The sequence below is a fragment of the Phalacrocorax carbo genome, chromosome 12 (genome assembly GCF_963921805.1).
Source record: "Phalacrocorax carbo chromosome 12, bPhaCar2.1, whole genome shotgun sequence".
Lineage (NCBI taxonomy): Eukaryota > Metazoa > Chordata > Aves > Suliformes > Phalacrocoracidae > Phalacrocorax > Phalacrocorax carbo.
Genome location: NC_087524.1, coordinates 9,025,403 through 9,051,765, shown reverse-complemented (window position 1 = coordinate 9,051,765; position 26,363 = coordinate 9,025,403). Strand labels below are relative to the sequence as shown.

Sequence of the window (26,363 nt, the reverse complement as noted above, 5' to 3'; positions counted from 1 at the left end):
TCTCAGTTGCTGTTTTTCAGAGCTTTATTGAATGTTTTTAACACTACTGATGTAAATGGAAATGTATCTGTTTATATTTACTTTGAATTTCCAGATATAGTTCCAAAGAGGGCTCAAATGCTGTGAGTTTATTCACAGAAATGTTATTTTCTGTTCCTTTCTTTGCTACCTCTTTGTAATAATTTGTTTTAATCACACAAATTGTATTGCTTCCCATCCTCTGCTTCCAGTTTCCTCTCACTTGAGCTCTGAATTCTGCTTCAGGAGATTTTGCACTTCTATTCTTAGGAATTTTTGCAGGTCACATGCAAAGCCGTGTGTGTGCATGCATGCATGCGTGTGTGTCTTTAGGCAGCATACCAATAATTAGAATAACCCTGCAAAGTCATGGCTTTGCTTCAGGAGAACTCATTGCAAGAAGTGAAACATGCCTCCATTTTCAGGTATGTTTTCTGATTTTGACCTAAGAGAGCCAGACATCCTGGCAGCTGGCAGATTGTGTGTTTTAAAACATGATTATTTTGAAAATGCTTATTCCTATGGCTTTATTTATTTTCTCTTTACAGGGTCTTTGTAAACAGAAGTTTAGCTATGGAAAAGATAAAGTGCTTTGGTTTTGATATGGATTATACACTTGCTGGTGAGTATCATCTTAATTTTTTTTGTCATTGACTTAGTTTGGAATATTGCCTCTTGTTGAGCAAAAACCAGTTACTGGTTGGGCTACTCCAGTTAGCAGGTCCTTTTATTAGCAAATATCATTCACTATTCTTGGCACTTTCATTTTAGGTGTTTCCCTTAAATTTGTTATCTGAAGCTGTATTTGGTCACAAGCCATGTTGCTGTAGTAGCTTCAAATGATTATGGGTGTCAAGGAAACCAAAGCTTAATAAGTCTAATTGCTTCCTTAGATTCCACTGTATTTTGATATAGTTTTGCAAGCTTGGCTTTGAGTAACGAGTTGATTTCATGTACCCTTGGTGCATATGGTAGGCTACACCTTCAGCCAGCAGGTTCTCCTGTATCCTGGGAGGGTAATTTTTGAACACGTTTTCCTCTTTCCCACTCCTTGTTTGGCCACATCAGTGACTCATTTTGAGAAGAAGCAAGGCAGGGGGAGTGTCTTCTGTCAGCTGAACAAGTTAATTTAGGCTTTGAGAGGTTACGTAAGCCTTTTTAGTTTCATAAAATTTTTTGCATGACTTCTCCATCTTTCAAATACTCAAAAGGTAAATTCTCTGAGACTTTTGATGATAGGGGGGTAAAATTACCGTTTGCTGCATAATCAAACTTGCATGATGTTATGCATTTTAAGGAAGAAAGAGATAAAAAACCCACTTCCACTTTCCTAGGTTATAGTATCACACAGGCCTTAACTGAAGATGTCACATACAATCCTGCCTTCTTTCTCATTACCACTTCAAAGGTTCTGGATAAAAAATTCCTATCACCCACCCTTGATATTTCAATTTAGAATTGTGAATATAAACTGAGAAAATATGAGGTAGAGTGTCAGGGTCACCTAATACTAGGTTAATGCAGCACGTCAGCTATGGTCATCTAGTTACTGTGTCTACTGAGAAGGAATGAGAGATGAGTAACATGGCATGGGACCGTGTGCGGGTCACAGGAGCTGGGGTCAGTGGCTAAGCAAAGGGCAGGAAGGTTTCCATGTGCTCATGGTTCAACACAATGCTGCAAGGAGCAGTTTTGGAGGCTGTGGCAGGTAATTGTAGTTTATATGTAGATCAGAGCAGTTAATATGTAGATCACTTGCTTTTGTTCTTTTAAGCAGTTATCCTGAAGTTTTAAGCAGTTATCATGAAGTGTTGTAAATCTGTGCTGGATCTGACTGCAGGCGCATGCTTTTGGTGTTTGTGTTTCCCAGCTGTGACAGCCTTGTGGCAGTGCCCTTAAAGAGGGCAAAACAGTTGTTCAAGAACAAATGCTTAAACAAAAAAAGTTGCGAGTTTCAATTCCATAATGGAAAAACAACTTCTGTGCCTTTTGCAAACTGGCAGCATTTCCCAAGGACTCGGGTGATGCCAGTGGGGCTGGTGTGGAGCATGAAGCGTGTTGCTAACTTTCATCCTGACAGAAGGAGAGCTTCCACACTATCCTCACTTCTCTGACTGCTCATTTTACTCAAGTGTTGCTTGTTCCTGTAAACACAGAGCAAATGTGTTGTTATCCACAAAATTAGGCTTGGTTTGATGAGAGGAAAAAATGTGAATGTTTCAAGCATCCTAAAACAGTACCCAGGGACATGGAAACCTGGGGCTTCCATGTCTGGAAGATCACAGTGCTACAGTTAAGCAGGCAAACTCGGTGCATTCAGGGGAGTTGAGTGACAGGGTATGGTTCAGAAAAAGAAATGGGACGTGGTCCAAGCAGAAGACTGGAAACCTGGTCTGCACTGGAGTGAGCTGCTGTCCTATGGTTTATTGCATGGTACAACAGATAATGGTTGCAGATAATTTTACAAGGCGTTGTGAAAATGTAATTAGGTTGGAAAGCCTCTTGCAAATGAAAAGCATTATGCCTGGTAAGTACCGTTTCCCTTTTCTTCACACAACTGGGAAATTAACATACAGGATTACCTGTCTCCTTATGTCTGAAGGTCATCCTTTCTTCTCCATGTGGGCTTTTATTATCTGACCATTATTTGCTATATATAACCGTTGCACACAAGAAAAATTACTTATTCATTGCAGGGGCTTTAAAGAGTGTAGTGTTAGAATATGAGTATGATTATAATTAATTAATTGGAAATTATAATGAAGTGGGGCAAGTGAAGTATTACATTAGTATGTTATAATGCATTTGTTAGACCCTGTTGTGTTTTCTGCCAGGGCATGTTATTCCTTACACACTCTTTCACATGGATGAGCTACTGTCTAGATTAAAAAATAAAAAAAAAAAAAATAAAAAGCTAGTTCATCTGTAATTTAACATCTGGAAATGGTATCTGCACACCATATGCATGCTGAGCAGAAGCCTTTTGGAGACCATTCAAGGTATGTAACTAGACCAAAGAACGGAAGCATCTCCAGTGTCATCAGCTCCTCATCTAGTTTTCTGCATTTATACTTTCAGATATTGCTAAGTCACTTTTCTGTAAAGTTGTTTAAAAATATTCCAAGCAAAATCTTTGTATTCAATGACTGAAGGCAGTCAGAGCCATTGACCTGCCAAAAAGTGTACGCCATGCCATGCCCTTTCCCTGCTATGTTGTGAACTTTCACATCAGAAATACATGGTCACATTCATCCCATAGCTGACACTCATGTACTTTGACATCTCAGAAGAACAATGATTATTGTGGAACACCTTGAATTACCTGTCTTGTGAAGAGGAGGCTGTGGTGTCAGTAAAAGAAAATACATTGTCACTCCTCTCTTTCTTCTGCCCAGACCAGTGGTCACTGGTAGCACCAGAAGTCTTGTTTAGGAGGTGGTTCTGTACCAGGGAAATCAGAATCAAGTGACTTATTTTGAACTTTAGAAGGTTGAGACAGTTTTTGTTCTTGCACTTTATGAGTTTGAGGCCACAAACCTTACAATAACAGTGTTTTCTGTCTAGAAGAATCTAATTTTGGTAGGGACGTGGCATTTCCATTTTGAAGTGTGTTGTAATGCTACTATACATATGCTGCAGCGATCATGTGTGCTACTACTAGCCTGACTGAGAATGTCAGCTTGCCAACTGACAGCAGTTTTAGTATCGTCATGTTACATTGCACATAAAACATTATTTCATGCATTGTTTTATAGGGTAGTATTTCTTAGCCTTATTAATTTAAAGGACCACTTAACTCAGAATTGGAAAAAATCAAGAATGCCTGATATAGCATTGCCACAGTGATTTTGTTTGCTTTCTAGTCAAAATTAAGTTAAACTTTGAATTCTTATTAATAACTTCTATGTTCTCTCATTGAGTTTGTGTCTTTCCTTGCATAGGGTTGAGAAATGCTGTTAATGGGTGTGTTGGGCAAACAAAGTCTTTTTGTCTTGAAGAAGAGCCTGAAGGTTTTAGCCTTCTCTTCTGAGATATTCTGGACATTAAATTACTGAATTTGTAGCCACTGTGATTACAGCTAGAATTAATTTGACTGCTGGGAGCTCAAAGTAAAATGAAAGCAAATTGAAATAGCTCTCTCAGGTTTTAGATTCCTTATTTCCACATCAAGGATTGCTGTTGCATCCTCATGGAGTGAGGAAGATCTATGCGTATGGAAACCACCAAGTCTCCCTAGGTTTATCTGTTGGACACACTAATACTAGAGGTTCAGGAATCTGTGTTGTATATGAAGCTAACTGTCCCCTTCCTATCCAATCCGTTTGGTTTGCTTGTGTTAGTGAATCACATTTAGTACATAAAAGAATGTTTCTTTTAAGCCAGGCATTATTGGGAGGAAAGGTGAAGGAGCAGGAAGAACAGCAGGGTTTGAGTGTGGTTTGTGTGCATAGTTAAATAGTTGCTGCTTAAAATCTTGGAGGGCTTGACGCAAGCAAGACTCATCAGCTATTTCAGCCCTTGCTGTTAGTGGAGGTTCAGACAAGTTTTTGTGATGTTACGCAGCCGTCACCCCAGCAGCCTTTTGTTCTCTGCCACTGACCTTGCTGCCTGCCAGCCAGGGAGTGAGGCCAGTGCTGATTCCCTAGGTCTCCCTTGCTCCTTGGAAAGCGACAGCGTTACACCAGGATCTGCAAACACCCATGAAGGGCTATGTTTGCTGTCAGGGCAGAACTGAGAATTTTTGAAAAATTCCTGTTTATATCCTTAAGTTAGAGAGATTTGAAGGTCCTTTTGTAGTGCATTTTTGTTTGCTAGATAGTAGTCTCTTATTATCTAAATGATTCATCTCTGCTTATTCATCATAACTGGCTAGAAGACCAGTGGTCAGTAACAATTCTGGCCTGCCTTCCTGTTTTACTACTACTGTCAAAACTGTTCGTGCTTTGGTAAAGGACAATGTTGCATGTAATCCAAAAGATTAACACCATTGTGTGTTTACTGCAAACTGCAGGAAGAAAGATAAAGGTATGTCAGTAGAGAGTCTTTACTGCAGCGCTCACCTGAGACTAGGAGTTGGCGAGGCCCATTGGGAACGCAGCAGAGAGAGATTGGTTTCACACAGCATTTTATTTGGCTGCTTCCTTCACAGTGTGAGCTACACTTGTAATTAGTAGGTCTGGATCCAAGTAGTGCAGGAGGCCTTGGCACTACTGAGTCTTAAATGGGACAGGTTGTACACTGAGGTGACGGATAAATGTCCCTTGACAGGAGCAGGGCTAAAGCAGTGGGGTTCTCAAACTGGCTGTAATTTCACACCGGGCCATTAGCAGATGGAGAGGGAATTAGTAAGAAAGAATTACAAACTCAATTGTGCTTGAAAAGATTCCTCTGTGACTACCCTTCTCCAAAAGTTATGGCCTTGTTGAAAGTTTTATCTTCTATCTCTGAGGTAGATAAGGTGTAACATCAGTAGGCAGGATGCTTTCATCTGGAATGCTTTTCCTGTACTTAAATCACTGCTGCTTCCACAGTCTCCAGAAATCAATAATAAAATTATCATTTGCTGCTGAAAATTGTTTCAATAAAAGAGAAGGGGAAATGAGGCTTGAAAAATACTGGTTTTGTTGTGTGCAAATATGATTAATGCAACTTAATCTGATTGGAATATAGCTTGTGTCCTGGAAACAATGCCAACTTAATGCCAAGATTTGGTGCACTGCAAAGATTTTATTGCAAAATTGCTTATGCTTTCAGCTGTAACATTGCCCTTCTCGTCACACGGGAAAAGACATGGGAAAGAAAGCTTCAGTCTTTCCCAACTTACTCTGAAGTGCAACATGCATAAACAGGTTTTGCCCCTTCCTCAAGTAAGCATTTGTGTCTAAGCCGTCCTTGCAGTTCGGAGGAGAGGGAAATTTTTCACACCCACATCTTATTTGTGAAGTGTTTTTCTTTACCTCTTGACTCTGGAAAATATACAGTCAGTCAAAATGTAGAATTGGCTTGTTGTTGCGTGTGATCTGGGAGAAAAGGTAGCAGCAGAATTGAGAACTGGTTCTTCAGTCGATCTAGTATTTTTACTGTAGCTGAGTTGTATCAGTTTTCTGTGTTTCAGTTTCCACAACTGAGAACTGGGACTCATGAATTTGTACCTTGTATCAAAAATTTCTGGATTGCACAGCTGAAAAACAAACGTGGGAGTTTTGTACATGAAGGATTGTACGGAATACTTAAAAAAAGCTACTGAGCTCGTAATGTAAGCAACTACAAAGAAGTATTTGTTCTGTTCAGATACTGTTATCGTCTGTTTATTGGTACTGGACTCCAATACAAATGTTCTAACAAGGCTCTCCTGCTTAGGTTAAAGGTTTGTCTTTAGTTTCACCATGATGTAAGAACTACAGGCTTTGAGGCTCCCTTGGGGAGATACTGAGCAGTTTTGCTTCTTTCCCAGTTCTCTGGATAATACAAGTCCTTGTGTCATACAGAAATAGTATGGTGGCTAGAGACAGGAACTGGTAGATGTGACAACAGTAGCCTTCAAACCATCCTAGCAAAAAATGAGAGATGCCTTGACTATTGCACATCTGCTGCCTGTGTTGTCACATTTGCACGTTTCCAGTTTAACAGGTGCAGATTTTGCAGATTTCAGAGGCTGGTTTAGCCATTAGTGTTTTAAAGCTAAAGACAGATGGAGAAGCTAAATTGTTCGTAGTGTGCTTTGAGCTGGATGGTTTTTTTCAGATACCAGTGCAGTGCCCAAGTGGCTATTGTCCCTGCTGTCTTTGTGTTGTTGCTCTTTGGAGTTTGACCATTTAAAGCTATGTAATGAGCAAACTGAGGTCTGGAGCTGTGGGATCTCACATGCTGGCATTGGGAAGGAGGAGTGGAGAAAGCATGTGTTGCTTGCTCCATCCCATTAAATCACCAACTGACAAACTGCTAATCCACTGTCTGTGGATTCTTGAGGAATCAGAGCATTAAGACAGAAGCTGCTGAAAGAACAAGTCTTCACAGTGTAAGGGAAGTTTCAAAAGCTGCTGTATTCTGTTTTCTTCCTCTTAAAAACATGACAATAACACCAAGCTGGGTCAGCAGGCTGTTAGTAATACCATTGGCCAGTTTTGTCTTTGCCAGACAGATGGAAATATGGAGGTATTTTTCAGTCTAATAGACCCCCTTATCTAGCAATCTTAATACCACAACAGAAGTACTATTAAGTTGCAAATACCCTTGTGATGACACCAACAGCTTACTCTGTAGGAGGAACCAAAGCTGAGAGTACAGAAGGCTTTAACTCTGAGATCACATATGTGCTATTGCTTTGTGAATGCCTTATTTTTAGCACACTACAGAAAAACTTATGTATGTAGCTTATTGACAGCATGAGCACTTGTGCTACATATAAGCCCAGGTGCCCACTGTTAAACAAATGTATAGCTTTTGAGGCTTACTCTCTTAAGTGAATATGGAGAGAAATAAGAAGCTGGGTCTGTTTGGACACTGATACACCCAAATAATGCCTTAGATATAGTATATAAATGGCTACTTATATCTTTAAGTAATTTTCTTTTTATTTCTAGATGCTAGCAAATTCTGTTTGAACATGAAGCCCATGCAACTATTTCTTCCCTGTTCAGAAGTCTTCATTGAAGAACTAAGCCCATATTTTGGCACAGTAGTTTGTTTCCATGGAAATGCAGGGATATTTCCAGTATGGGATTATGACTCCCAGTGGGCTGTATCTGAGAGAGGTAAATTGTGAAGGCCACTTGTTAAGCACAAAAGAAGATCCTCTTGTGTCAGGGAAACCACAAAAAATTCCCATAAAAGAACAGGTGACCGTGTAGTCATCTCTAAAATATTATTCCAGTGCAAAGGAATGTTATGCCAACTATTAAAATAGACAAACTGAATTTCCTTGAAATGGAGAGGCTGTCTGATCTGCTTCTCCCAACATGCAGAATGTGACCTCAGTGCCGTTATTACCTCAAGCCATGCATTTTTATTGAGCAGAGAAATCTTTCCAACACTAAGCTCTGTTTTGCCAGCCTCTGAGGCATATCCAAACAGCCCAAGTCTTTGTTACATCGAAGGCAAATAAAGTGCAGCAGCGGAAAGCTAAAAATATCTGGTATTTACCAATGAGAGCTCTAATAAGCCTGCTTTGGGAAGAGTTAAAGCTGATGATACTTGACAACACTTCTGTTTTTAAAACAAGTAGAAATGTAGCACTAAAAACAACCTCAAGTGTAGACCCAGCAATTCAGAGCCAATAACGTACAATGCTGTGTCGGTCCTTGAAGCAACAACAAATCCTGTCTTTATAGATCCGTTTAGAATGCAGAATGGGAGAATAGGAGCTGATACGACTCCAGGTTAGAGGTTTTATTGCTGAAAGCTGTGCTGTGCACTTGGGGATGTTTGCAGAAGTGTTAGAGGTAAGGAATTTTCCATAGCTCTCAGGCTGCAGAGTGGGTGCATAGCTGCTTCATGGGCACTGCTGCAGTTGGCGACAGCAGAACCTTTGTGCTTCTCGATAGGTGTCTGCTGGTTTCCATCCAGAACCCTGTATTTGGCATTGTCAGAAAAGGGTGCTGGGGAGCCACTGAAGCTCAGATCCAAAAGATTCAACACCCTGATGATTACTGACTCTTGCCTTGCTTCCTGTTATCAGATTTACTGTCGAAAACATCTGTGGCTGCAAGAGGCTTAGTGCAAGATCTGGCTGTTCATGCATGGCAGAGCAGCTTGTGTGTTAAGCATACGAAAGTATCCTGGGACGCACCTGGAGGTTTTGTCAAGGGCTTGTTTGCTGATCACTACAAATACATAATTTCTAGTGAAATAGAAAAGGTACATTAAATATTGAAGTATGCTCAGAGCTCAGATTTGTCTTACTGCACAGAACACTTCTGTGTTTGAAAACGTTTCTTTGGGAAATGAAAATAATTATCAACGTGGCAGCAGTTTCTTCTCATTTCAGATTGAAAAAAAAAAGTGAATTGAAAGAAACAAAATGTACTGTTGCTACCCATTTTGTTTGTTTGGTACTATGAAAACTCAATTTAAATATAGGCTGAAATATTGCAATTCTGCTTTGCATAATACAGTGCATTTTTATTTATGGTCTAGTGGTTAAAATCAAAACCCAAGAGTTGAGAGGACTGGGGTCTGTTCCTTGCTGTTTTTTCAACTTGTTTTGACCGTAGACAAATCCTTTATGGTCAGAGTTCAACCGAGTCCATAAACAAATGGCAAGTCAGTGATTCACCACGTTCTTAATTGAAAACGTATGAGTTGTCCCATGGGTTTCATTTGGGATTTCTTGCGGTTACAATTAAGCACGTTTACCACTGTGTCAGTTTGTTTACAGGCACTGAGCTCCCAGGTCAGCTCGGCACAAACGTGCACGACTCCATTGCCCTGCACGCAGGGAAGCACATAGCAGGCATGTGTTTATGTGGGCAGAGATTAACCGAAACCAGTGCTGCGTGCAACCAGGGCTTTAAACAGGAGTGTCTGTTTTTCCCCTTGTGTCCGTCGAGGACGCTGTGAAGTGAAATGTCTGCAGAAGTTGAGGTAACATTTAATGGGTCTTTGGAAAGAGAAATGCAAGGCAAGGGAGCTAGAGGCTTGTGCTACCCCTGGTCCTGGGATTGCCAAGCCAGCTGAGCGTGTTTGTGTGGAGACTCCTGCAGTACAGGTACCACTGCAGGGTTTCCAGTTCTCGTGGAAAAGAAAATCCTCTGCCACATTTCCAGTACACAATGGCAGCACCCTGCCAGGGTGTGCAAGCCAGGAGTGAGTCTGGGCTCCCGTCAGAGCTGAGCAATCTGACTCCGCTGTCAAAACCGAAGGGAAGCTAACACCCAGGTGCGAAACTTAAACATGACATTTCAGATGCCTTCCTGTGTAAGTAATGAATTATTTTAACACAGAGAGCAGTGTAGCTTGAAACGTTACTGTTTCCCTTTCGTTATGTTTCAGTGACAGTGCCTGACAACACCTCCCCTGGTTAGAAAAGACCCCGTAACAGAAGCTGAAGTCATTAGTATTCTAGAGCATAAGTCCTCTTCTTTTCTTATTGTATATGAAGACTGGCATTGCTCTGTAACAGGTTACGAAAATAATAGATACCCTGAAAGGAGGGTCAGTGTATAGAAGCCAGATAGCATTCTTCAATACCTAGTTACTTCTGGGGATCCTCAGACCACTGGCCCTACAACCAAGACAAGCTTTTCTCGGACTATGGCAGTATGGGAAATGTCTGCCCAACACATACTAGTATGTTTAATTGGTATTGTTGCTTCAGTGGGGTTTATTTTTTAATTAAGTCCAGTGTCCCAGACACCTCTGGGACTGGTCACTCACTGTTACCTCTGGATTCTCAGCTGGAGTTGCAGGTCGGGTGGTCAGAAGTGCCAGGGAATGAGTATGTGGTGCTTGCGTGAAATAGTCAGCAGTCTGGTTGGTCATGGAGGGGGGACTGTCACAGGCGTCCTGGCGGTAGCTGGCACTAAGTGCCCGGCTTTGGGGCTACGTGCAGAGGAGATGTTGACAGAATGGAGAGCTCTGGGGATGGATCTATCCTATTTTGGGACACTAGTCTAGGATATCATTTGATAGACATTGTTGAGGCAGATGCTTGTTCTGTTATAGGGGATAAGGTTGTAAAAGGGGATCTTGGTCCTCAAGGCTTTAACTAAGCACTTTTTGTCAGCACAACAGTAATATAAATGTATTCCTAATACATACTCGCATTATTTATTTCTGGTGCAATTCATAATATGGATCAACACTTAAAATGAGCAGCACTTTGATCCTGCTCTTTAAGTCAGGTTTGTGTAATTTAAGAAATGTATTTGCACAAGCTTAATTATGCATGTTGTCCCTGAGATGTATATAAATCTGGATACTAGCTACCCACCTGACCATGTGTGTCCCTAACTGCCTGATTTGCATGCCTTCCTGGGGAATAAGCATCCACTGAAATAACCTGTTTCTAGTTATTTTACTTTCTTCAAGACTTAACACAAAGTAACTGGGCTGCATTTCCTGAGCAAGAGAAAAGGCTAAACCACTTGCATTAGCTGTCTACCTTTTGGCTTATCTGTCTTTGCGTGACCTCTGGAGTACCCAGATAGCAGGTAAAATTTCTGAAGATCGAATATTTGTTAAAGCTTTTTGCAAGACTTTGGAGGAGGTCATCACCTCTAGTTTGAGAAATACTGATCTTATCTGAACACCTGAAAGTCAAAAGCCAGTTAGTTTCATCTGCCAACCAAAATAGTGTGCATAGACTAAGGTGCTTTAATTCCCAAGAGACTCTCAGTGCCCAGGGCCAAGGATGGGGAAGCCCACAGCGTGGACGGTGCTCTCAGCACCTGCGTGGAGGGGGAGTCAAACCAGTATGCGCCCAAAGGCTCAGAGCAAGTGATGTACCAGCTGCAGAAAGCAGCTGCGCCTGTGAAGTCCCCTGCCAGTGCAGGGGTGTTTCTGGATACAAAACAAGCACCTTTCCCTGGGCTGCTTTTGGCTTCCAGCTGGGAGGGAAGGCAGGTGAGGAGTTGGCTGATGGAAGATATGAAACTCCTTCAGGAGATGGTAGAACGTCATAGGAGAGCACACTGGCAAAAGTGTGACAGATGGGGAAGAAACAGAGTCGAGGATAAATGAGACTTCAGGACATCATTTAGTAGTCCTTGCCCTGCCTCTCTCCACAGGGGAGCTGCTCACTCTGCAGCTTGTTATTGCAGCAACCTCCCGAGCTCATCTTTCCCTTCCTAAACCAGGGTGCTGGCAATAAGGAGCTGCTTCCTCAAAGCTGCCTCAGTGGTGTGGGAGATCAGTGTGTTGTCACTGTTCTCAATTCAGGGCTTTTACCAGCACTAAATCCATAGTGGCTGGAAATAAAATGGCTAGGCAGGACTGGCTTGCAGCAGGTGTGTGGTTCAGGACAGCAAATACATCTCACGAAAGTGACATGGGTGAAGCAGTGCAAAAAGGGGTGATTACTGTAACTTTAGCTCCTGCTTCTCTCCTGTGACCCATGACTAACTTGTAAGAAGCATCAACAAACCGTGGAAGAAACCATGTTACATCTTCAATGGAAAGCTGCCCTGCCTGAATTTTAAATCTTTGTGTGTGTGGAGGAGGAACAAGGAAAGAAATGGGCAGCCCTTGAAGGGCTGTCTCCTTCCCACAGCTTAAACAGAGCCATCACATGCAGTACAGCCTTCCCCAGCTATTCATTTTGAAACAAAACAGGCTTTAAACACTTATTTTCAGAGAAGCCTTCCAGGAGGCCTGCATACTTCTGTGGGTCCTTTTTGCAACATAGTTCCAAGTCATTCACCTTTGTATTTAGTGCAAATTGGATCTCAAAGTTACTCCTGATTGCTCTGTGCATACCTCTAAGTTGCAGAATAGGTCTGGTCGTCTTACTGTGTGTGTTTGCAAACCAGTGCACTGCAATACAGTGCAGCACTATGTGCAGGTCTGGTACCAGTTTATCCTGCGATGCTTTGCACATAAAAGCCCAAGCGTAAGCATGTTAAAATATACAATTGAATTTAGACGTGCTATGTCAGACTGACCTGGTGTGTGAGGCTCTCGCTGGGAGCGCCTTCAGATGTAGGGCAAAATTCTCTTCTCAGGTTCCCAGAGTAGCTCCTGACTCAGTCTCCCAAGTCTCCTGTGCTGATGCATGCAGGTGTTTTCTGGCGTGAAAGGAAGTGAGTGCCCTGAAAGGAGGAATCTGTCACCAACTGAGGAACGGACAATAATGGCAAAGCCCCAAAAAGAACACGAGACCCTTTCTTGAACCAGTTGCTCTGAGTCTGAGAGAAACTCAAAGGGTTTGTGTCACTTGGGCAATGTGCTTGTAGCCTCTTCCTCCTAATTATCACTGAGCTGATGATCTAAGACTGCTTTGTGGGTATGAGGACAGAATTTTGCCTGCAGGATGCACGATTACCAACTGTGCCTCTTCTATAAATCAGTTGTAAGTGTATTTGGAATAGGTGCCAGGCTGGCTTCAGAGCGTACTAGAGGACAGAGCTCCAGCAGATACAGTCCCACATGGTACAGAGCTGTTGCAGTTTTAAAATCAGTCTGATTTTTTTCTTTAACAGGGGAGCCCAGTGTAACTCCGTCAAGACTGGAGTGACACTCTGAATCTGCATCTGCCTCATGTGAGTTAAAATCCTGGCAGCAGCATTTTGCATAAGCTGGAGCCTCTGTAGAGATTTTTTTTTTTTTCCCCTTTTCAGGAAGGCTATAGAGTTGTTACTGTATGTGTCTTGGTAGCAAAGGTAAAAATCACACAAATGCATGAGAATTGCATACCTTACTGCACAACCCCTGCTCATTCCAGATCTGCTTCCCTCCTAGCACGTACTGTGCAGGGGATGCCCGCGCTCATCACAGACCTGAAGGCTTGCAACGTTCACTCCTGGGGTACTGCTTTTTACCTTTCAATAGTATAATGTTAGGCCAAGTGATGGTATTAAGGGGAGGCTGAAATGCTGTCAACTGGCTTCTGGGTTTTTTTAAACCTTTGGTTGTTTTCTTTCCACCCTGGTTGCATAATCTACAAGCCCTGGGGGCTGATTGCCCTGTACCACCAAAGCATTGCCTGTGTTGGAACACGGACTGTTAAAATAATGTGGTCCCCTGGAGCAGGGGACTTGGCATGGTGGCAGAGGCATGGCCATCAGGTTGTAAGAAAAAGAAATCAGAGTAAGTTGTAACGTGTGCTTTGGTTTCACTGTTGTTCCGCGTGCGTTTAGCAACGACGCTCTGGAAGTGGGTTCATGGCTCTGCCTCTTCACCTGTCACAGAGTTGCAGATGCTTGAAGACTGGGCCCCTCTCAGCTGGGTGAAAGAGCTGAACACAGGAGACACTGCACGGCAAAGAGCTGCATTCATGGCATTGCTGTGGCACACGAATTATCTCCAGTTGTGGTCTCAGCAACTAGGTCTGAGGGAGGGGAATGTTCCAGGAAAGTTTAAAACTATTTTTTCATTATGCAGCTGCAGAAAAGAATATTGACCTGTCCTCTCTACTCTTTTTCCTCATGGTTGCCTGAAGTAAACAAGATACGAGGGAGAGTGACCAGCCCTGCGTACAGTATTGAAATACATTTTTTCATCTAGTAATGCATGTAACTGGGGCATCTTCCTCGAATGTGCTGCCATAGTTGCAGCAGTGTTAGTCTGTTCATACTTGATCTGAGGGAGGTGGATTGTTTGTTTGCCTGGAAGCTCATGTTACTGAAACAGGCATTCACACAGCTTGCGAGAAATGTCAGTGGGTTGTGGCTCATACCGATTGATGCAGCATGTGCTGTGGTGTAGGGTGCTGCCAAGGTGGACTTGGTGAGCTCTCAGTCTGCTCCCAGCAGTGTGTCTAATAAAAGGAAAGTTTATCTTGAACAGTAAGTATGGTGGTAACTGGAGAATGTTTATTGTCCCTTTCCCATTTCCAGGAGTCCAGTTTCCCTTGTCTCTGTTTAGTTCGTATATCAAGGAGAAGGCTCTTGTTTTCCAGATATTGTGAAGTGGTGGAAAAATAGGAAAGGGACCTGAGGCATGAATGAGCTAGTAGTTTAGTTTTATTCAGAGACGTCAAGGAAGCAAAATCTAGAGCTTGAGAGGTAAGGGTAATAACTGTCCCCCAAAAAGGAACATTCAAATTAATCCTGTTGCGGTACTGCCTCAACGGAGACTTGGGATGATGAAGGCTGAGGTTGATACCCGTTCTTCAGTCTTTTTCCTGCTGCTGCTTCAGCTTGTTTCCTCAGAGAGTTGAAAGGAGGTCTGTAGTGATAAATCTAAGACAGAGAGGCAGATACAGAAAGGAAGAAGTTGAGTGAGGGCATTTTGTGAGTAGCTGGCCACATGTCCTACCACAGCTGTTCTCTGGTGGAGTGTTAACAGGATGCACAGATTGTTTAACAAAAAGCCCTACAGTTTCACTGGAAAGATTCTGCTGGAGCTGTTGATGAACCATTTCTGCTTGTCCAGAGGAGATGCCAGTGTGCTCCTTGAGATTCTTTGTGTCTGGGCAGCATTGCCATGGTTCGTGAGTTCAGAAAGAGCAGGGGTTCCTTGGAGAAATGTTTTGTTTGGGTTTGATGTTTTATGAATAAGTTGGTAACATGGTCAAATTCCCAGGAAGCTAATGAGGAGTGCAGAAGCTTCATGGACAGAGCGGGGGACTGGAGGCTGCTTCACATAACAGGGAGCTTTGCAGCACTTCACCTTCTGAGAGTATGTGCAGGTTTACTGTTTTCCCTGGGAAGTGCCTTTACTGCCCTGCATTAGAGGAATTCCTTTTTCCAGATGATGCTCTGGCGTCACTCCCACAATGTTGTTCATCACCTAACGGCCTTTTGCTCCCTCCAGCTCTAGCTCACTCCCCAGAATTGCCTTGTCAGTCACTGCTTTCTTCATTAGCTGTAGTTTTTGATTGCTGATTCCTATCTATAGCTCAATCAACCCTTCCTTTCCTAAAGGACAGAAAAGACTACGTGCATTGAATATTGTGTCTTGTCATTGATATTTGTCATTGCTATAATAATGCTTGAAGATTTTGATAACGGTTTTATTGATTTTACTTATCTGTTTAAGAACATTAAAGGTTTGCTTATTATGTTTTTAATGGTGTTAGTTTAATGGGGAAAACTAATTATTGGGATTCTGGTCCTTTTTAGATCATTAAGAGATATGGGAGCCCTCTATCACAGTTACTGTGGTCTGAGTCTTTTGACAGTCTCGATTTTTCTATAGTCCTTGCCTTCTCAGTATTTTTGTAGTATTTTATATATCTGTTTTCTCCTCTCACATTGAGCTTCTGTATTCCACAGTATATATATGGCAGTGATTACCTGGGCAGTATAGACCATATATATTATATATTATGAGGCCCACAGATGTGCTAGATCTCTCTCAGGAAAAGCAGTCTGTCCTCTAACAAGCTTATTGTGTAATTTGCACATTTTTGTATTTTACTCAGCTAAATTTGAAATATTCACGTTTGAGACAGTTGGGCCCATTGAACCCACAGTAACCCTTATTGCAGTCAAGGCTTGTATTTGATCTTGTTACATCTTAGGACCAGTTTGAGACAGCGATATGCAGCAAATGTAAACACACCATCAGAGAAACACAGTCTTTTCCGTCCGTCATGGAAACACAGTGATTTCCTTTTAAATGTGAATTTAATGATCTGATTAAGCAGTAACATTTCCAGTACGTGGGAAGGTCATTTGCAGGAAGAGGACAGGCCTGATGGTGGGAATGACTTGGATGAACAAGTCCCTTTGTTTTGCGTTGAGCTAAGGTGTGTGTCACAGATGAGCTGCTCCTCTGAAATGTAAGAACAGTAAGCTTGCTTAAAAGACTAGCATTTTGATGCACCAGGGTAATAGCTAACAGATTTTTACAGTACCATATGGTATTATTAACAAACAAATCATGTGTTAACTTGACAGCTCTACCTTCAAGCTAACATAGTCTGCAGCAAACATAAATCCCTTGAGATGAAATCTGGAGACAATACTAAGCTTAGGGATTGTATCCAGAGCAGTAACAGTAGCACAGCAGCAATGAATTTCAGGTTTTCTAACCATGAATACCTGTTCTCAAAATGTATTGGTTTCTTCATCAGCTTTGTGAAAACACAGCAAACCAAAACCCGATCCGAGCAGGTGGAACAGGGAGCGTTCATGCATCTGCCTAGCAGGACTGCAGGGAGAGGAGCTGCAGTTTGAAATACATTTTTCCTGATGCAGAGAGCTGTGATAGACTGATAGATATTTCATCTGGTGTGCTCTGCTGCTGAAACCTGAACTGCAGCTCTGCTCAGCTGCAGTCCTGGAGCATGAGCTAATTCCACCGTGGCTCTGGGCTGGGGGTCCAGAGGCAGTGAAGGGCAGGATCAAAGAAGGGAACGTGTGATGTGGAGGAGGGAGGAGGGCGAACGGGTACATTACTTCTAACTGCCTTCTTGTTTAACCCCCTAGCTGTTTACAAATTTTCTAACTGAAATCTCATCTTGGTACAGTGTATAAATCCCCTGAATACGAATCTCTTGGATTTGACCTGACCGTAGAAAGATTAGTTTCCATTGGATACCCTCATGAGCTGCTCAATTTTGTGTATGATCCTGCATTCCCTACCAGGTAAATGACTAACAGATACCAACCCAGCCTGCTCGAGGCCTTGAATATTTGTTTTGTAAAGTTCATAGGCAACGTGTGAGGCCAGGTTTTCAGAGTTGTGCCGGTGAAGCCTGTGGTTGACCACAGGTCATGGGGAAGGGAGCAGACTGCTCCAGTGCGTGGAGGGCCTTTGCGCACATGAATCCACACCAGCAGAGAGGAGAGTGTGCAAGAAAAGAGGCCTGCTGAAAACATGGTCCAAAAATAACCTTTCAAAGCAAAGACAGCAGAGACACAATTGGATCGGGAGTTAAATCAAGGTGAGAAGGAGCTGTTACTGTCCATGAGGCTGCTAGAATGTCTCAGAACATTTTCCTCTAATGATTTGAATGAGTAGTGTCCTGGTGCATAAGACATCCTGAAAATTAAGCTGACAGTAAACAAGAATAAAAGAGGGACGACTCCAGTTCACTTGTCTAAATGGATCAAACACCGAAAGCAAAGTTAATGGTGCAAAGTCACAAAATTCTTACATTTTGTCTTTTTGTAGCAGAGGTAAAAATGACATAGCTTGTTTTAAACAAGGCTTTTGATCTAACTCTGCACCTTTAAGTTGTTTCCACTTGTACCTTTGCTGGATTTTGCTTTTTTGACTCCTTTGGAGCTTCTTTACAAAAGACTGGACCAGAAGGTCTGTTGGCTTGTTGTGCCAGTTTTCAGTCTGGCAGCCTCTGTCCTTCCCTCCTCTCATCATGTTTTACACTGAAACTGTTGCTGGGTGTGCCCGTGCCTGTAACAAGACAGTAGTCCTTTGCAAGCCTGTGATGAAGATGCCATTAAACCCACTGCCTTCATCCCAGGGAGGGGACAGTAGGGGTGTGTCTGTGGGAAGGTTGCGTTCTCCGGATGCAAGCTACTAGATAAGTGAGACAGAGTTTTGCTAGAGTTGGAACCGGGAACGTCCAAAGCATTTTGTGCAATAGTTACATGCCCCATCCGGCTCTGCCTGTGACAGAGCAATGAAAAGGAGGGGAGAAATTGCTTTATCACACCTTGCTCTTCCTTGCAGCCCAGCAGGGCTGTCAGGGCACCACAAACACAGATGTCACATTCGTGACCCTGTGGAAGGGGCCCACATCTTCCCTGGTACGTGCATAGCTAAGCCTCTGCCAGGTTAAAAGGTTCTGTTTTCAAGTGTGTGGAGAGCAGGTCAGCTGTACCTTTCACCTGGCAATGCAGGGCTCTTGTTGCTCACCTGCAGCTGGGTGAAAGGGACAGTAGGGACACCATCTGCATAATAGCAGCAACTCTGTTCTGATGCCCCGCACCCTGTGAGCAAGCTGTTCTAGAGCTGATTTGGAAAGAACTGCTGTTAAAACGGTTGCCGCTTAATACGCTCACTTCTTCATATCTTAAATCACTTTTTTAACAGAGGCCTGGTGTTTGATACCCACTATGGAAACCTGTTGAAAGTTGATGCCTATGGGAACCTCCTGGTGTGTGCACATGGCTTTAATTTCCTCAGAGGGTGAGTGCTGACTCTTGGCTGTTCTTGACTTAATATGCTCTTTTGTGTCACAGATCCTCAGGGCACCCATTGTATAAGGAGTTGTGGGGACTCCACTAACACCAGATGCTGTATTTGGTGTTCCTACAGCTTCAGGATTGACTGGGGATGGACTGAGGGTCCTAGGCAGAGCAACAGCCCAGGGTCTTTATAGACGAAAGCTCCATGCCAGCACAGGCACATCTGTACTGTGCTGGGAATAGAAGAAAGTGTGCTGTGGGAAGGGATTGGTGGGACAATCCAGGGGCCACTCACCTGTCCTGGCACAGTTTAACATCAGCAGCTTGTCAGTTAAGACAAGGCCATTTTGTGAGGGCTACTGGGAGCAGAGAGGACCCTTGCCCCTGAGAGGACCTGAGACTGTTAACTCCACAGCCATTGCTAAGAAAGTTCAAGGGCCTGAGCTGGCTTGGGGGAAGAACAAGCTTGCTCTACCCCTTTGTGTTTCTGACCTTTGTGGGCGAGACATTGCGTGCCATTTCCTGCAGCCTTCCCTGGCTGCTTGTGTTTCTCTTGCCCCAGAGAAGGTGCTGTAGGAAGCAGAGGGGACTGCGGTGCTACATGCCTGATGTGTCCCAGCAAAGCCCCTCGCACCCTTGCTGCAAGGGTGGGTGGATGGAAGGCAAGTGCAGGCCAGCTCAGGGCCCCAAGGTGACAGACCTTGTTACTGCAAGCCTGTAAGTCCCTGCATCACGAAGCCAAAATTTAGAAAAAGCCCTTATATATGTGCTCAAGTGCCTCTTTGAGTTAGAGGTGATCTTCAGAAGCTCCAGAAATGAAGGAAAGCAGAATAATTAAATGACTTCAGTCATCGCCACCCTGCTGATTAATTGCAGAGGCCCCAGGCAAGTCTCCCACAGCACAGCCGTGCACTCCGCGGCTGAAAGCTGCTCAGGGGAATGTAAAGCAACTCAAGGGAAGCGGGGGAAAGTTTAAGATAAGCAAACAATGAAAGTGCAGATGATTTAAGGCATCCTCATAGCCAGCAGCATGGGGCTTAAGGTCGAGTTGTGGACTCCGGACCACTCTGTTTCCCTGTGTGGGCTCTGCTCAGTTTGCTGACTCAGCAATGAGGGCTTTGTGCCGGAGCCAGCATGGTGAAGAGAATGCCGGCGGATGCAGTTTTGCTCTTGTGCCGCTAGTGCATGTGGGAAAGCTGGGTGTTGATTAAAGCACAACAGACTCTGGTTAATGGACCCCGCTACAACTATATTTTGCAGGTCAGCAATTTTATCCTCATTATTTTTTTGTAGCTTCATTCTTCTCCACCTTATCTTTTCTCAGGCCTGAAACACGGGATCAATATCCAAATAAGTTTATCCAGAGGGATGACACAGATAGGTTTTACATTCTGAACACATTATTCAATCTACCAGGTGAGTCTAATGTGAGCCAACACAAGCCTGTTTCTGTGCCTTTGAAGCCAGTAAAGCTTTGCTAATGTTGTACTCTACTTATCTGTTTGTTTGGGTTTTTTTTTTACATGAACTTTCTTCTTTTGGGCACAGGGCCTAAAGATAGCTGGCTGTATGATGATATCCTTGTTTTAAAATCTTTCTTTGTTTCTTTGCAGAGACTTACCTATTGGCTTGCTTAGTGGATTTCTTTACTAACTGTGACCGGTACACTAGGTATGTATTCCCTCCAGTTTGAGGTGCTGGTGGTAGAGTAAGATAGCTATTATAAAGAGCAATACCACATAGATGGAGCTGTTCTTAACATCAGTGGGGGTCCCTCAAGTGGTTTCAGTGGGGAAAAATTCAGGCCTGTCATTCTTTTGACGTTCAGAGAATTTAGTGGTGACAAGATGATCTGTGCGTACGGCAGAGACTGGTTATGATGTTTTCCTTCGTGGGGGATATCAGTATCACTGACTGGTATTTGGGCCAGCTTCTAAGATCACACAGTTCTTACAGGGTGATTACAGGTACCGGGCAGCTCATTTTTGAACCCATGTCCATTGGAGCCATGTTGAACTGGTAACTGAAAGGATAAATTTCCTCAGCCAGTTAGCACAAGTCCCTCATGTCATAATTAAGGTCTTTGTTCACTTAAAGGTGAAATGCTCAGGCACAGTGTGGTGTAAAAGGCTGTTTGTGCAGCATGAGTATTTACCTAGTTTTCAATAGGTATAAGAATAAAAAAAAGCTGTGGTTTGAACTGGCAAATGTGAATGCTGCCGGGCTGCTGACTCATGTGATGGGCCATCTTTGCATATTGTGTGAGTGGAAGGCAAAGGTTTAATGGGATTTTACCTGGGAGCAGAAGAACTGTTTATGCCAAAAATCCATCAGGTGAAGCGTCCTTTCTCAGAACAGGCGTGATGATTGCTGTCATAACAAATACAGCTCTATTTAATCCTCCTTGATTTCTTCTGATGCAAACTCTTGTGGGTCTTTCAAAGATACTTCCACAGTATCTTGTAGAGGAAATTTCTCATGTTAACTCCAACAGTTCAACACAGGAGTATCCTCTCAGGAGCAAATATTACATTTGGTTGATTTCCATGGCACCCCCTTCTTCAGTGTTGGAAAGAAGGAGAAAGAGCAGCATTCTGCTTGCTTTCTCAGTACCATTCACCTTTTGTAAAATGCTGCAAACTGCACAGTCCCAGCCTTTTTCCTTCTTGTAATACTGTGGGGGAGAAATAAGAGTTGCAGTCGCAGCAAGCTGTAGTACTGCTGTGGAGACACAGGCCCGTAGTTAGGAACTCGCATCTTAAAATTTTGAACAAATGTTCTTGGGTAACACGCAGATCATGTTAAACTCTTGTAGCCTTTCAAGGCTGAGCTGCAGTAAAGGAGTAAATAAGAAACCGTTGTGGTAAGATGAAAACGCAAGCTCCAAACAACCTTTTGAACTGTCTCTCTCCATGACGTGTTTCTTACCTGCTGCAATTGGCTGCTACAGTCTCTTCTTTCTCCTCACAGCTGTGAAACAGGGTTTAAAGATGGAGACCTCTTCATGTCCTTCAGGAGTATGTTCCAGGATGTCAGAGATGCTGTTGACTGGGTTCATTATAAGGTGATTGCAATAACTCCTTGGGACGTCTGTAGTTGTAATTGAGTTAGAGGGTCTGGTTTGTAACTCATGAGTTAAGATGTGTTATTCCACTTTTGGGCAAGAGCCTTGCTTTGCCGCCTAGTGAGCAAATAATAAATTGCAGTTGTATGTGAGTAAGTCAAGATATCAACTGCCCTCCTAGTACTGGAACATATCTGTCTTGGCTTCCTATTCCTTCTTATTGTGCCCGTTTCTGTACTGTAATTCATGGGGTTTAAAACATGATGCCGTAGGGGTATTTGCATTTACAGTCCACAACTTTTACATTGTCCTAATTATTAAAACTGCATTTACTGTAAATTTTTTTACATTGGTACTACTTTACGTTGTCTGAAAAGCACCTGCATTAAACAGAGAAATACGCCTCTATTTAGAGAGGAGAGGCAGTTCATCTTTTTCACACATTTGTGGACAAATTTAGAATATAATTTTGTGAGCATTAACATCTGGTTAAAGACCTGATTTTCTTGTTCTTCCTCATTCAAGAGGTCTGTTGGGGTGGGATGGAAAACCATTACAGGAGAACTCTGCTCACAGTTGTACCTGTGGTGGTCCTTTTAGCCATGCAGAAGTCAGGAATCTATTTTTCTTTCCTTACGCAGTGTTGTGTGATACATGTTGGAGTTGGCCTTTGAGTTAAGCTTTATGGTCAGTGTTGGAGACAGGTCGTTCACTGTCTTGTTTGGTATGGCAAATCTATTTTTTGTTTTTCTATTGTATTCCCTTCTGAAAGGGTTAAAATGCTGTTGAAGTGGATTATTTACCATGGTGAGGGAATCGATGGATCACAGAGTTTGTGATGGTCCCTGCTACTCAAAGCCTCTCATCTCTAGAGTCACTGGTTCAGATTCGCCCTGGTTTGTACTTTCACAGCATTTTGAAGTGTGAAAGTTGGCATTACTTTGATGTCTCATCATAAGTTTCCGTTACCTCACTGGGTTCTGTTGTTTCTATTTCAGGGATCACTTAAGGAAAAGACCCTTGAGAATCTGGAAAAGTACGTGGTGAAAGATGTAAGTGGGAAGCTACTTTACTTGTGCTACGTGACATTCTGTACTGAGTAAGCAGGCAAGAAATAAACATGCTGATTTGCTTTACTAAATCACAAAACAGATAACGCTGTGATTTCTATTGTAATAACCAAAGACAAAGTGGAAAGTTCGGACGCAGCCTTTATTCTGAGCCAGCGATCCACATGATTTTGTATTCACGTGCACGTTTTTTACGTAAATTATAAAAGCCAGAGGAAATGTTATCAGAGGACACAGGTGAATATGCTGGCAAGGCTCGTGTTGCTTCTTTTGGTGGTGAAAACAACTGTGTTCCCTGCCCACATTTTCGCTGCCCAAGCAGACCTCTTTTTAAAAAGCAACAGATGAGCATCTTTTCAGACAGAAGTATGCCTTAGCCGTCCAACAAAAATGTTATATGCATTTATCCATGAGGGACTGAGGGAAAGAACCTGAAAGACTCACCAATGTCCGGCCTCTTGAAAGCCCAAAAATGTGCATTCAGCACATCTAATTGAGCAAGCTCCAGTGGTTCCCTTACTTTTGCCCTCTCTGCAGTGTGCGAGGCCCTTCTGGACCACTTACCGTATAATTATTCTTCAGTTGATATGAGCTCTGTGGTAGACTATCACTTTAAGACAGTTAACCTGTTTGTAGTTACATGCCTGCAAAATTCTTAGGAAACTGTTCAGTGAGGTAATCAGATACTCTGGCAATGGACTGAGATTTATGATTCAATAAAAATAGCCCCAGGAATAAATTCTCCCTAATTTGAGGTTGGAATTATAATGTGCTCCCACTTGTGGCTCTTGTGAGCTCAGATTTCACCTGCCTCTGGGCCTATTTCGGGAATGGACATGGAGCTGGAGGAGCTGCTCCGTCGTGCCTGGCACAGAGCAGATCAGTGGGAGGCGCACAGGGTGCCTGGCGCTGTGGTTGTCAAAGGCACCGCAGCCCTGCTGAGCCCTGCCCTCTCGCCTTCCTCCCCCGGGCTGTGTTCTGGAGGGGTGTTGCAAGGACAGACCAGCAGCTTTCCTGGCTCTGGCCAGTGCAAAACATGCGAGTTTGCTGGCTTGGTGGTTTGATTTGCTTTGTTTTGTCTGGTGGGATCATAATTGAGAGTGTTTTGCCCCTGAGGAATCTCTGTAGGTTTTGCGTGTGACTTGTATGTCCGTTGGCTTTCAGGGGAAGCTGCCGCTGCTGCTCAGCCGCATGAATGAAGTTGGAAAGGTGTTTCTCGTCACAAACAGCGACTATAAATACACAGATGTAAGTGCTGCTTGAATTGTTGTGTTGGTATATAATGGGATAAGCAAAAGCCAGCCATTCATTTGTATGGGTTTTGGTAGGACATCTTCTGGTGGAGAATCAGGTGTTTTCTAAGTTAGGTGTAGGATCATTTAGTGGTGAATGCAGATTAGGTCTTGAGTCATCTTTCGCAGTCCTGGTTCTGCTACTGACCTAGTATGGGCCTGGCTTAAGTCCTTCTGTGCTTCACTGAGTTCCTCAGCAATTAAAAGGCCAAAAGAGAAAATTATACTAATTTTAGATTTCAGCATCCTTTAAAATGCAGAACTTCCCTTTCAAGTGAGATAGTCTAAGTACAGACAGGTCACCAAAGCCATGGTCCTGGAGAGGTCTAAGAGCTAGAAAGGGCTGTCTGCTGTGCTGTAGGAATAAACATGGTTACTTCAACTCCAGGTAAATGTCAGGATATTGCAACACTGCTAATGCAAAGATTTATATGCCATTTTAAAGCATTGGAAGATATACCTGAAGCAGTGTGCAGATTTCTGAGGCAAATGTGCTCTTTGATTATAAAAATTACTGGTTTAATTCCTGTCACTTTAAATTCCATCCATTCATTTTGTCTTCAAATCTTGTGCTGACTTTTGTGTAAATCCTGAAAATAAAATTGTGTAACCTGAAAAAGGTAAAAGCAGAAAAATATGCTTTTATAAACTACACAAATGTATGTTTAAAAACACATATTTGAATACTTTCTTTCTGTCTTTCAGAAAATTATGACTTACTTGTTTGACTTTCCACATGGACCAAAGGTATGTGATTTCTAGACTGTGGTTCCAATAGAAACTGATGTGCCTAATTATCTGTGTAGCTGGAAAGCATTTTAATCCTGCTTCATCAGCTGCGTGGGATTACTTGCTTTAATCTGGTTAAAATGCACTTGCTGTTTTGTGTCTTTATTTGAATGGGATCAAAGCAAATACAATATAACAAAGAGAAAAGAGGCATCATCTGGTCTCAAACAATAATCTGTGTTAATCATAACATTATTTTAGTGATAACACATTTTAACTGTGGTATTTTGCAGCCAGGTTTCTTAGAAATCTTGCACGGTGTTTTAGGCGTTGTTAAAAGAAAACCTCGATGGAAAGGAAAGAGTTTTATAAAACAGCAGAAACAGTTATGGCTGATTGTGCCTTGACTATGGTAACCCCAAATGTTTTAGTCATGCTTTTTCTGATTTTCTGAGGTCAACACTCAGCCTTGCAACTTTTGGAGAGAGGCGTCTAAGCTGAATTTATACTCTGGGAGGCTCTCTCATGCTCAAAAGATGTGTTTTCACACTGTGCTCTTAAGGTAGAAGGTGGCCAACGGAGAAATTTCCAGAACATGGAAAATCACAACTGATAGCGCAAAAGACTCCTTGCTGTCATCTTGATCTCGGAAAGAGTGGAAACATGGAGCAGAAAGGGCTCATGAATTCCCTGTGTCCTGTGGGCAGGGCTGTGCTTCAAAGACGTGCTCTGTGGAATAGGGTTGGGCATTTCCCACTCTTGGCAACTATACTAGCGTGGCACTGTGAGGCTGTGAAGTCACGTGTGTCTGGATTTACACAGGATGTCACCTTCAGAAACAGTGGCAGTGGTGTCATTTACAGCATCTCTTTACATGACAGCTGTGCTGTGACATGGATGTTCAGTGCAGTTCACCTGTCCCACACCATGTCCTCAGTCCTCGCTGCTAGGCTGGGTTGGGATGGGCTTGCTGCAGACGGGAGTGCTTTAGGAGATGGCCCTGGCAACCCAGCATCGTGCCGCAAGAGGCACAAGCTAGGGAATGTTGATGGACCAGCAACGTCACAAGGTTATTGCTATGGACAGTGACATTCTGGTTAAGCTCCCTGTGGTTGACTGAGCTGCATCTGATTCTGGGGTTTCCTTTGCCTTTGCAGCCTGGGAGTGCCCATCGGCCGTGGCAGTCCTACTTCGACCTGATCCTGGTGGATGCACGAAAACCCCTTTTCTTTGGGGAGGGCACCGTGTTGCGGCAGGTGGACACGGTGAGTGGTATATGGCTGGAAGGGCTTGTGCACCTCCTGCGTGGCATCTCTTAGTGGCAATGGCCAACACAGTGCTTAGACAGGACCTGCCCTAGAGATGGTGGGCTGGCTTCTCCTCTTAGTGATTCCCGAGCAGCCCCATCCCCTGGGGCACAGCAGAGCTCAAGGCTTTGCTGGCTTCCCTAACGTACTGCAGGTGGTAATAGGAAAAGAATGTGGAAAGCCACCTC

At 43.1% G+C, this 26,363-nt stretch overlaps 1 protein-coding gene across 1 annotated transcript in view; it reads left to right on the top strand.

Annotated features, from left to right (window-relative positions):
* The window catches only part of NT5C2 (5'-nucleotidase, cytosolic II), a 62,407-nt gene that overhangs the window by 31,127 nt on the left and 4,917 nt on the right, over positions 1–26,363 (top strand). The window contains exons 3-12 of the mRNA XM_064464068.1: positions 567–640; positions 17,090–17,207; positions 18,619–18,714; positions 20,038–20,129; positions 20,327–20,384; positions 21,684–21,777; positions 22,776–22,829; positions 24,012–24,095; positions 24,845–24,886; positions 26,026–26,133. Of these exons, the coding sequence (XP_064320138.1) occupies positions 567–640; positions 17,090–17,207; positions 18,619–18,714; positions 20,038–20,129; positions 20,327–20,384; positions 21,684–21,777; positions 22,776–22,829; positions 24,012–24,095; positions 24,845–24,886; positions 26,026–26,133 (820 nt within the window). The remainder of the gene's footprint in view (positions 1–566; positions 641–17,089; positions 17,208–18,618; positions 18,715–20,037; positions 20,130–20,326; positions 20,385–21,683; positions 21,778–22,775; positions 22,830–24,011; positions 24,096–24,844; positions 24,887–26,025; positions 26,134–26,363) is intronic.